We start from the raw sequence: 12,760 nt of genomic DNA on the forward strand, positions 1-12,760 counted from the left end.
GTGGATTCCACACGAAAACTTTTAAACCATTTTGGCAGCTTTGCCAGGCTTGTGCTCTACCATACGTGTGTGTAAGCTTCTGTCACTGATTGTCCAGACGGCAATGTCCTCAGGCAGGAGCGCAGAAAAAGAACAAAAATTGGAAAAGAACGTTGGGGGAATCTGCCTGGTTTACACGAACACGCCAAAATGCTGTTTCTCTCCCTCCCTGTCCAAGATCAGATTCATTTCGGTCCATCCCAAAGAGAATTTATCTTTTGTTTAATTGCTTCTCTTTACTGCCCCTGTTCTTTTCATGGTTTCTGACTTATCAAATATGAAGTGAATCTTTAGCTATGGCACCTTTAAGAGAAACCCGTGAGATTGCTGCTGGGGAGTGAAATCTGACCCCTAAAGGCAAGGAAATAAGAAACCAAACCAAACCAAAATAATATGGAAAATAATGAAAATACACTACCCAGTGAGTGAATTTCTCAACATCTAGCAATTTAAATCATATTTTGGGCCAAACTAGAATTCTGGGAGTGTTTTCTCAGGATTCCATGGTTTTCTGGTACAAAACAGATTAGTTGGTGTTTTCCTAAAACCATTAACTGCTTTCCAAGCACAGTTTACACCCCCTTTCTGCAAACGAGGGAATAAGGATGTCATTAAAGGCCGTCGTTGGTGTTTCTGGAATTTGCCTGCTCCTCTGAAAGCGTCAGATGTGGGCTTTGCCCAAGGCTGTCCTAGGGATCTGCAGAGTCAAGGAGCGGGCTCTATTTTCTAGTTAGCAGACCCCTAATTAAACAATAAACCCTGGGAAAAAGGCACTCCATTCTTTTAGGGAAGACAGTCCTTTATTTTTTATTTGAATGAAATCCTTCAAAACAGTGGAAGCACTTTTGTACTCTCAGAGCCTGTTACCGTGGTGAATTGTGACCAGCTCAGTGTTCAAAGACCTCTTAATATATGTGTAGAATGCTCCAGACCAGTCTGATGACCTATATCAGGATCAGAATCCTGATGGCATCTTGTACGCTGAGCCTCAGTTTCCTTATCTGTAAGACAACTTCAGAGGCTGGTGAGGGGATTAATGAATGAAATGACATGAATGTAGCACAGTGCTTGACACACAGGTATGCTGTTCCCTCAGATTCAATATGCAATTGCCTTTAACGGGGATCCTTTTTAATAATTACTATCATCTTCAGTGGAGGAATAATGCTGTATTGTACTGGCTAATAAGGGGTTGTGGAAAAAAACAGTTTTTAATGGGAAGAAAAAAGCATAAAGTGGGTCACAGAAAGTGATCTCAATTACTAGAGTGGCACCATAAGGCACTCAAGTCCATGGAGTGCATCAAAAGAATTAATCAACCTGTGATAACAGGAATGAGAATTAAGTGATGGCTTGGGGACAGGCCAATCACTGGGAGTTAACGTAAATAAGATGAGGTTTCGTCTTTTTCGCCGGGATTGGTGGTTGTGAATCTGAATTGAGGGAGCCAACGTACGTTTCCAAAGACGCAAAGCCATATTCCATCCCCTGGCTGTCTACCTGCCTCCCTGGGTGTCCAACATTCTAAATTTTAAATCAGAGAAGAGGCCGCTTTGTGGGCTGTAGTTGTGTTCTTTCATGGTCGCATGTATATGAAAGCTCCACCTCGGTGGTTATTCCGATTCGTTACCATTTAGCCTGACTTCTGAAGAAAAATTAGAGACAATGAATGCAGGGGGATCCCACAGGAGGCACGGTTTTTGAATAAGGCAGATTGGGGTTCAAATCTTGGCCTCAGTCAAGGCACTCGACCTTTCTCTCTAAGCTGAAACTGCGTGGGGCCGATGGACACAGGGGCAACACTGACCTCACAAAACCGTCCTCAAGCTTCAGTGACATAGTGCATCTAATGTGCTTCGCATATGGCTGAGGGTGTAGCAAGTGTTCAGTAAATGTTCTCTCTCTCTATTATTCCTGGCCAACTCTAGCTACTCATTCTGGCAAACTCATCTTTCCTGATTCTCTGTGGTCGTGGCAGAATACCTTAGACACAGCCAAGTATACAGTCATGATGATAAAATTTTAATAAATACCCCCAAAACTTGGAAAATAGATTGAGTTACTCATTAAATAATAGTGACAGGTTCATGATATCTTCTACCCCACTGAACACTAAAAAGCTCAGGGCGGGTACTCTTTTCCCATGGTGAATTCTCTCCTCTGAATCAAAGCCTGACCGGAAAGGGGAGGCATTTCTAACTTGATCTCAACATCTTTAGCGCTTCCTAATGGACTGAATGCAGGCACTGTCTGTCTTCCTCTTGGCTGGGCCCTGAAGAGGTCAATTTCCTTAGCCACTTGACCATTCCTCTCTTTTGTCCCCCCCCACCCCGCCGAAGGCAATCACAGGACTCAGCAAACATGTGCTGCCTTCATGCCTGACGATAATCTGAGCCACAAAAGTGTCCCCACAAATTAATTCGGTAATTCTCCCCGTGGCACCAGGGTGGACGGCGTCGCCAAGCTTCCTTCCCACAGCCAACGCGTGTTCACCTCCCCTCCCCACCTCGCGCGCCCCCCCCCCCCCACCCCAGTGATTCTCTCTTCTTCAAATCAGTCTGATGATGGGCTGGTGACTTCTGGGTGAAAGGTCTGAAGGGGCACTGTCCCATTTCCTTGTCCCTTGCTTTGTGCTTAATGGAAAAGTGAACTTTTTAACCAGAGGCTAAAAAGTCCTTTTAGAAGAGCTCAGTCTGCCAAGTCATTCATATGATGAGTCATCTTTCTTTAATTTATCACAGTGAAATCCTCAGGATTACAAAGCATCATTGAATAGTTTTGCAAATTTCTTTTTTGTCTTTTTTCCTCTGGGGGCATCAAATTCTCATTTGTTCTCTATATGTTTTGTGGACTGAATGTTTGTGTACCCCCTAAATTCGTATAGTGAAATCCTTACCCTCCATGTGATGGTATTTGGAGGTGGGGCCTTTGGGAGGTAATTAGGTTTAGATGAGGTCAGAAGGATGGAGCCCCCATGATGGGATTAGTGTCCTTATAGGAAGAGGAAGATCAGAGCTTCCTTTCCCCTATATGAGGACACAGCAAGAAGGCAGCCCTCTGCAAGCCAGGAAGAGCGTGCCCCCTCAGGAACCTCAGCAGCCTGCACCTTGATCTTGGACTTGCCAGCCTCCAGAACTGTGAGAAATAAATGTCTGTTGTTTGAGCTACTAGACTATGTCAATTTGTCCCAGCAGCCCTAGCTGACTAGGACAAGGTGCTCAATGCCTTTGTGAACACTGACCGTCATGAGGCTGGGTCCTTGAGGAAGTGGGTCTGGCTGAGGCATCAGGAGATACCTCTTACTGCATCGTTTTGCCAAGAATGTCTCAGCCCACCTCTCTCCTTGGGTTCTCGGCCAAAATGGGTCTTAGTTATAGCATATGGATGCCTGGGAATCCTAATTCCATTCCATTGTTGTCCTTAATGTAAATCAGGGCAGCAATGTAAATTTCAAATATAAAGCATGGTTGGTGTCAGTCCAAGCAGCCATTAAAAATAAGATCAGGATTTATAATGAGCCTCATTGGGAGAGTAAAATGCTTCAGACTGATGAAAACACCAGCCCTTACCAATGTGCAACATACAACAGGGCAAATGAAAACAAAAACGAAGTACCTATTTTCACAGTAAATGATATTGAGGTCCATATTTACTCGAGTGACGAACATATGGCAGTCAATTCTGACTTCATTGATCGTAGGGGGAGGCAAGGCATGAGCCACAACCACGAGACCCATGATTTGGCTGGGGACGGTCCTCCCGTGGGACAGCGACACCCTCAGTCGTAGCCGGCCCGTTATGTGAATCACCTGTAATAGAACATTAAGTACAGGACACAGTCAAATTTACATCTGGGCTGTAACAGTACTTCTTTTGAGAAATGCAAAATTGCATCTGGAATAACCAATGTTAGCTTGTATCTTGTGTAATCATAAGGGCTGTCAAAGTGCCCTCAATGTCCTCAAGGCAAGAGACAAAAGAGAAATGATATTATACTCTGAGCATTTCTCAAGGCCGCATTATTACTATGCTATTGCTATTTTTCAAGACTTTTTTTTGTTTCACATTTAGAGGAAGTTCATAACCAGATAAAAGGACAAGAAAGTTGAGCCCTGAGCTGCAAAAAGAAACGTTTGCATTATCAGCCCTTATTAATGGATGATGTCTGTCTCTCTCCAAATTTGTACTGAGTGGGATTCCACAGACATCTCCTTTCAGAAGTGTGGCTCAGAGCTTTCCTTCATTTGCAAAAAAAGCCAGACTCCAGTGATTAAAAAACTCAGTGACAGTGACATGAATGTGTCCTTTTGAGCATGGATATCCCATGTTAGGCAGTGCTAAGTTACCCGTACATGTAACGCCATGCTTTATCGCAGTGCCGTCTGGGACTGAAGGTTAGAGGACCTTGGAGTATGATTTGTTCCCTAAGCTCACACACCACAGTAGGGTCAGGAAGCCTTGCACCATTTTGGTGGCGGCTCAGGAGCACTTGCTCAGAAACGGGAGGGACAATGTTGGGCTGTGATTTTTGGTTTCTTAGCCAAAGTATACCATGGGTAGTCCAGGCCACCCTGAACCAAAGGAAATTGGTTCATCATCTGCACATATGTTAAATAATATTATTTTTATAAAGCCATCTTTGGAAAAAGTTCCTTTGTTTGTAAACTGAACATAGGAGAAGAGTCATAGTGTCAGTTTCCTTAAACGATGTTTTGGGAAAATGAAATCATAAAAGGATGGAAAGGATAAGGATTTGGGTGGCTTTGCTTCCGGTTGATAGAAGGCAGGTGTGTATACGTGTGGGGGGTTGGAGACTGTGTGTGTGCGTGTGCGTGTGCGTGTGTGTGTGTGTACTCTAGCTGTGTTCCTGGGGCCCTATGACACTGTGGCAGACCTTCCCAAACCCAGTTGTAGAGGTACTCGCTGCCATTCCCGGTACCTTGGAGCTCAGTTTCGTAGCTGGCTAACTTTCTGTGTTTGGTTTGCCTCTCCAAATGCACCCCTGGGCGCCAAATCAGTTTTTGAAATTCTTCTTTTCCCTCCTTGCCAGAAGGAACCAAAGTGGGAAGTGGGTCTCTGGCCTCCCAGGAGCAATAAGAAGTAGCATCTGCTCTCCTTCTTAGGGGCTTGACTGGTAATTCCTTTTTCATTGTGTTTTTGTTTCCTTTAAGTTATTCAGTTTTCCAAAAGCAAGCCACACTGCTGTCAGTCAGGCAGCAGGATCAAAGCTTACGGAGCCGCCCTTTGGAGTCCTGGCTATTCTAAATGATACCTCTTCCCTGTCCCCTTTCACGTTTGAGCCCAGAGCTGTGGATCTGGAAACACCAACGAGGAGGATTATTTAGGTTATTTCAGGAGCAGTTTTTTGACCACCCGCATTGAAGTAGACTAAAATCATACTTAATGCACCTTTGCTTTAAGCTTTGGTCAGACGAGCTACTTTATGAATATTTGAAAATGTTCCTAGAGGCAGGGATGCTAAAACATCATCACAGACACACGTTTTTGCACGACCTCATTAACTAATAAAGAAATAGCTAAAAGAAATGGGATTAGCTTCACAGGAGGGGTGTTAACAGTCCCTGGTCCTCCTCCCAGGTAGGCTTACATAGATGCTCATTTATCATTATCTGTCTTCTTTTATCAGGAACACTCAGCTTCTTGGAAAAGCACAGAACTATAAATGCTCAGGAAAACTCACACCCAGAAATGATGTGTTAAATAAATCCCCACTTGGTATTCTCTTCCAAAGCAATCTGAAGGCATCTGGGCTAGCAAACATTTCTGGGAAGGCAGACAGGCTGCTGGGGGAGCTGTGTGCACTCAGATCTACCCCGCCTCTGATCTCCTCCAGCTTTGCCTGTGGCCATCGAGGTGTTGAAGGGGGTCAAAAGTTGGGTTGAGTAGATTTGCCATTTCCTGATTTTGTTCTCCTGGACTCAACCTCTCTGCATCTCAATTTTCTTTCCTGTGCAATGGGGATAATGATGACTATTCTGCAATTACGTTATGAAAATCAAAGGTGGTAACGGTGGTGAACACTTTCCAAATTGTAAAGAAGTCTGCAAATTTCATTATAATTCTGATTGCCTGTAAAACTGTCAACTGAATAATATGGGTAAGGACCGATTATTCATTTAATCTTGACCAAAGGCCAAATAAATTATTATTACTTTAAAGGATCATGACATTTCATATTTGGGAGAAAAATTGGGAGGGCCTATTTTAGGTCGTTCTCCTTTTCATTTTTTTGGGTGAGGAAAGAGGCTTTGGAATGTTCATTCCCTAACCAGAGTCATCGGGCTTGGAAATGGCAAAAAAGAGACTAGAATCTAGGTTTCTAGGTCGTGCTTGAGCATCATTTCAACTCTGTTATGCTTGTATACATTTTATGTGCGTATTCATATTGAACAAAACATTAGAAGTTAATACCGGATGCCAATTTACTGCGTTAAATAAACTGTATATGAACCTTTGAAATTATTTCACTTATAGCCAGAAGCCCAGGTTATTTGAAAAGTCTTTGAGAAATTGTACAAACTAAGAAGGAAAAAAACCAAAGAAAATTACCAATGCAATAACTTAACAGTTGTCAAGAAATGTCAAAGAACAATCAGAGGGTGTGTTTTTCTGTATGTATGTACATCTGGGGGTGAGGGAGGATGGTGCTGAAGAGAAGAAAAGGGATACCTGTTAGGTCCTGTAATTAACTTTGGGGTTTAAATTAAGGTATTTTCCCAAATCTATTTCATAATGCTAACAGTTTTTTTTTCCATTGTGAGAAGTTATTTTCAGATTTTAGAAACATGGCCGAGAGCAGGTATCCAAACACACAGATAGTTGATTTTTTCACTTTGTATTTGCTTTGAAGGCCTGAGGTGTTGAGGAAAGAGTATTATCAGAAGAGCTGGGCACTGGCACTAGCTCTGGTACTGGGTAGCCATGCAACTATGATGCTCAGAAAACTGAAATGACTTGCTTACTTTCCAGGTCAGCATATTAGAGATTAAAAACCTAGTACAGAGAGAATAAGTACTCTGTAAAGGTGTCTTTTGTTTTCTTAGTAGGGTCATTGAAGGGCATTTTATTAGTTTTTTAGTTTCTGAAACATACTATGTGCAAGGGACCTTGATAGGTGCCAGGGAGAAAACAAAGGTGGATCAAATGTAAACCTGTCCTCAAAGGGTTTACAGACTACATCGTGGGAGGAAACATAAACAATTACTTGTAATATAGTAATATTAGGAGGGAACACAACGTCTGATCAAAAAAGTGGTTCTCCATCCTGGTTACGTGACAGAATCTCCTGTGAAGTTTTGTTTGTGTAAACATGGATTCCCAGGCTCTATTGCCCAGAGATTCTAATTTGGTAGCACTGGGCTGGGGCCCAACATTTGTTTGTTTTTTAGAGCTTCAAAGGTGATATCTGCTAGGAGAATGTCTGGCTAACGGGTTTGGAGTTCTACTAGTGGTTCTCAACCTTGCTACATGCTGGAATCACCCAGGGAGTCTTTAAAAGTCCCCATGTCCAAGCTGTACCCAACACCAGTTAAATATGGACTTCCAGAATATAGGGCTGCTGAGAGGATTAAGTGAAAACGTATATAAAGGTATATGCCTAGGTATATGCCTGATACACAGTATATGCTCAACAAATACTATTTTCATTAAGTAACAAGTGTGTACCATAAGAAGGGTATAGAATGAGATCTTTGGGAGGTCAGGGTAGGTAGAAAATACTTCTGACAGAATGGATCTGGAAGGCTACATGAAACTGGCATTAAAATAAATTGCCATAAAATATAATCATAGAATGGTGAAAGGGTTTCCAGATAGAGAAAAGGGCTGGAATATAAAAGAAAATATAAACAAATCTAAAAGAGAACCTACTGGAGACACCCAGGGCTCCAGGAGCATTTCAACTGGTGTCAGCAGAAAAGTCAGAGATGGGGCAAATGGCAGGTACAAGCAGTAGAAATTGGTAATGGGACCTGGGGAGAAGCACCACGATTTTGAGCCTGTGTCATAGGAAGATGATGATGATAGACTAAATGGTACCTGGGAATACAGGAATCACTGACAATGGGACAAAAAAGATTTCCCTGTGGACATTTTGTATTTGAGCAGCCTGGGGAAATCTTGGGCAGGGTGTCCTGGGGATAGTTGGAAAAAGGGGTTGGATACTTAAGAGAAGATAGATGAAGATATGGTTTTGGAAGACTTGGTTGGTTGGTTGGTTTGTGCTTTGTTTTGGTGTTTTGGCTGGAGGTGATAGTTAAAACCAAGCAATTCAATGCAATTACCAACAGAGACAACACAGATGAGAGACGAACACCAAAGGCATCCCCCCCGACCCCAGCCCTTTGAGTATCTGTAGCCTAAAGCAACTTAGGTGCTTCTCTAAATTGAGTTTCTTTTCATCTATAATGATTAATTTTATTAAAAAGTGAACATTTCTGAAAACTCTAAGCCCCCTTTTTCTCCATCCACAATTCCATTCTGACATAAATGCCAAACTTGCTGCATGGTCACCAGGCCCCGTGGTAACATCCCAGAGAATGGGATGGCTTCCTTGTAGAGTTAAGCGGGTGAATGAGAAATGATTTTGAATACAAATATACAGGCCTAAATACTAATACTATGTCAAGAACTGTGAAACTATAAAAATAACCTAGTAACTTTAAAGTGAAAGGAATACTGTGGAGTAGAAATAACGTTGAATTGGGAAACAGAACAATTAATTTGAGTTCTGGTTCTGGTGATTTTGGCAAGTCATCTAGCTTGACCAGGGCAACATCTCCTCAGATATAAAATGGAGGATAAGAGTCAGGTGCTGATACCTAGGGTTCTCGCTAAGTTCTAGAGAATTCTATGACCTACTGCTCAATAGAGGGGCTTTCACTGTGCTGTAGGGCTACCCTACCTCCCACTCCCCTTACCCATGGCAGGGGCAGAAGTTTCAGAGGACAACTTCAAGTTACTAAATGCAGAGCTTACTTTAGGAATTAATCAATAGGGGTTTGTGGGTCACAACCGAGTTGGAACAATGCTTTGGTTTTGGCCAGTGTCAGGTGAAAATTGCCTCTGTGTTCTAAAGGTTTGTCTTAGCCTGGTCTTTAATCTACAGGCATTCTTCAAAAGAGATTTCTGAACGAAAAGATTCTTTGCCCCCGAGCTCAATTTTATATAAGAGCTCAATCCTCACATTTCCTTTCATTGTTCTTGTTTTATCATAAAGAACTGTGTAAAAATGCTAAAGCCTGTATTTTTCTAAACCCTTTACACAGTACTGCCCAGATACCAGCCACAGTGAAGCAGCATGCAAAGGATTTCTGAGTGGAAATCCCACCATCTTTGATGAAAATGTTCAAATTAGCATCATTTGACAGTCCCACATTGAAGAAATCATTGTTTGACTTTTATTTTTCTTCTCTGACACAATGAGCGGGTGTGCGCGGTACAGAGACTACATGTCCACGGAGTTTAGGACGAGTGTGGGAGTGTTAACAAGCCATGTTTCTTGGACAAATATATATTTCTCTTCCTGCCATATGCTCCTTTCCGTCGTCTGTTGGTGATAAACACTTAGATGTGCTCCACTAATAACTTCTCATTATAAACAAGCCCATCAAAAAGACCTTGATAAAACCTCCCCTCTGTCAATACCTAAGGAAAGAAAGTCTGTGATGGGAAAATACATCTGGAAGCTAGTCTCCATTCTTTTAGGAATAAATCTTACTACTAGTCCTATGAAACATTTTCTTTATCAAAAGGAAGTGCTAAGTATTATGTACATTATTTTCCACACATAATGTAAAGTACAGAATAGGGTCATGCAAAGAGGGGAACCAAAAACGCTGCAGGTAGGAAAAAAACTATGATTCCCTGGGTTTAGTGCATCTTCAGAGATTTTTTTCACTTGTCCTTTAGGGGAATCCAAATCTACCTTAAAAATTAGGCTTCCTCCTGGCACTCTGGTCTTTTTTCTTTTGTTCCCCTGTAGAAGTCTGGTTCAGCATACAGATCATCAAATCACTAGCTAAGGTGGGAGAGTCAGCTAATTACTTCTAAGTGATGGGGCTGTGAGGTGGCCCACAACCTGCTGGAAGATAAAGGGTTAGCCGGGTCTTCTGAATCTAAACATCTAGCCTACAGCCTAACAACTTAATCTAAACCAGCGTGAGAATATCAACCTCATGGAAATTACTTCATGCAAATTTTTAGGCAGTGGGTTTTCCTGAATTTAGACTATATCATAGGTTGGAGAATCTCCCCTGACAGGTCCCTCTGTCCCTGTCTGTCTGACTCCTGCCACCTGGGTCTTTGCGCAAGACCTGGGGGAAAAACAGAGAACAACAACACAACAATTTAGCTGAGACCAAGTACTTGTCCACAGATGCAAACACTACGGAGAAGAGAGCTCATGGCTGGAGGAGGAGACTGTGGGCCCTGGGAGGGGCAGGAGAACAGCAGAGTGTTATTTTCCTTCCCTTTCCAGCGCCTCAGATGTTATTTCTAGAAACTGCCTCGCTTCTAGTAATCTTCATCATAATTCACAACGGGACTTTAGCAACTGGGGATAAGAAAAGACAGAAGAGGGATAAGCTGACTTCTCAAGGCAGAGGTGAGATCGAAGGGAGGGGAGGTTCAGGGGGCAACGAGGTCTCTGCAGGGAGCAGGGGAAGATGCAGGCCTCTTCCAGGGCCAAAGGGGATGCAACAGAGGAGAGGCGGTTGTGGAATGTCATCATCATCAGCTAGGTATGGAGGTGGCAGTCAACTCAGGAACCACGTGGGTGGTGGAAGGCTTTCTGGGAGTTTGTCCCTAAGAATTTGCCTAAGATCAGGGCTCTTCAGAATTGGGCAGGATTCAGCACTTAAGGCTAGAGGACCAGCAAGAACTGGAGAGAGTTTTAGATGGGCTCAACTTAAGGGCAGCTCTGGCAGTGAAGAGAAAGGAGGTGAGACTGGGTACAAGGGAAGTGTCCAGGCTAAAGTTCAGGAAGAGGAACCCTGGCAGAAGCCAATCCTTTTGGGTAAAAGGACGACAGCTAGAAAGTGTGAATTCTCAGGGACTCCACTTGGTTTGAATGGAAATGAGGTGAGCAGGAGGGGGAATGTAATTGGAACACGACCAGTTGGTGCTTGGTCTGATTGCTGAAAAGACTCACTGAAGGTTGGCTCTGGAAGTGGACAGACCTAAAGCTGTAGATAAGGGCATTCCCGACTCTGGAAGGCAGAGGAAGGAAGGAAGCTAGGGACTAATTTCTCTATTCTCACTGAGCTCCTAAGGTCCTAAAGGCAAAGACTCATGCATAAGCATGAGGACAGGCATTCTTCCTCTTACAGATGAAGTTAACTTGCTCTGTCCTGTACACAAATAACTAAATGGGCCTGGCACACGGGGGGAAACGTATTTTGTTCCTTAATTGGAAAGCCCATGACACCTAATGCTGATATCAGGGATTTATTTAAAACCAAAAAAACCTCTAGGGATAGTGGTTTTTAAATTTGAACATGCACAAGAATCACTTGGAGAGCTTATTAATAATATGGATTCCAAGGTCCTACCCCCCAAACTTTGGATTCTTGAAAGCTAGGAGGGGACCTGGGAATCTGCATGCCAGCCAGCATTGCCAGTGCTTTTATGCCAATGGTCAGCACAGCCATCCTTTAAGTCCTGCTTTAAGGGCAGGCCATTTGTTCCATCCAGCTGCAGCTTCATCTCTATCTAGAGCTGAACGGGATCTAGACATCCTAACAAGATGATCCAGAGGCTTAGCACAGAATGCCTCCTAAATGAGGAAAGAAAGATGAACATACATTTACAATTAAATCAGGACTGAAAAAACCCTACTCTGTCTTGGTTCTTTGGAAATGGAGGATCACAGCATGGTAAGCAGAAACCCTGGGCTGATGTGGGATCAGGTCGTGTTTTCTGTGCACAGGGATGCCTGAGAGAGGAGCTGGGAGCCCGGTCAAGGCTCCTTTATTTGTGGTTGCACTGTTGTGCCCCATGCCTCCTGGGGGAGGTGGCACTCTGCCAATCCTCCCCCTAGCCCAGCCTGCCCCTGGCTTAGCTCCTGATTAATTCAGGGGAATCCTGGGAGGTTAACCCTTAATTTGATGGCTCCAGTGGGGAGCTTGAGAGATTGGTGGTAATTTATCACCCTCATTTTTTTTTTTTTTTTTTTTTGTGTATAAACATTTTCCAAGCAACAAATAAAAAATTATTTTTAAAATCCACATTTAAAAAACAGTAGCTACAGCACTCTATTCTTACATGACTGTATCCTCCAAACATAGCAATTACTTCTCATCCATCTCCTTTAACAAACTTCAAATATGTAGCATAAAAAATATAGCTACAATTACAGCCTTAGATTCTCAAAATGTGGCCAGACTCCATATTTGTTTCCTGTTCCCTCTGGAGAAAACAGTCTTTCTTCTACCAGAGATAAGATTTTATTGGGATAGTTTAACTAAGCTGAAGAGATTTCCTTAACGAGATTATGTAAATGTATGCCAAGGATATAAACCACATTTTCTCAGAGAGTGGAACACTTCAAATATCATTTAATCAAACAGGACCACGGGTAGAAACACCTCCATAAATTGTTAACGGACAAAGCAAGAAGGCTGAACAATACACATTTGATCAAATTTCGTTTCATTCAGTCACTTTATTAAAGTCTCCTAGAGAAGGACAGAGGATCATTGTA

General features: G+C 42.8%; 1 protein-coding gene across 2 annotated transcripts in view; it reads right to left on the reverse strand.

The window, feature by feature from the left end:
* NPAS3 (neuronal PAS domain protein 3) overlaps nt 1-12,760 on the reverse strand; it is an 855,298-nt gene that overhangs the window by 22,456 nt on the left and 820,082 nt on the right. For both annotated transcript variants that reach the window (XM_068534504.1, XM_068534494.1), the window contains one exon: nt 3,655-3,848. In XM_068534504.1, the coding sequence (XP_068390605.1) occupies nt 3,655-3,848 (194 nt within the window). The remainder of the gene's footprint in view (nt 1-3,654; nt 3,849-12,760) is intronic.

Source organism: Eschrichtius robustus, chromosome 1 (genome assembly GCF_028021215.1).
Source record: "Eschrichtius robustus isolate mEscRob2 chromosome 1, mEscRob2.pri, whole genome shotgun sequence".
NCBI lineage: Eukaryota > Metazoa > Chordata > Mammalia > Artiodactyla > Eschrichtiidae > Eschrichtius > Eschrichtius robustus.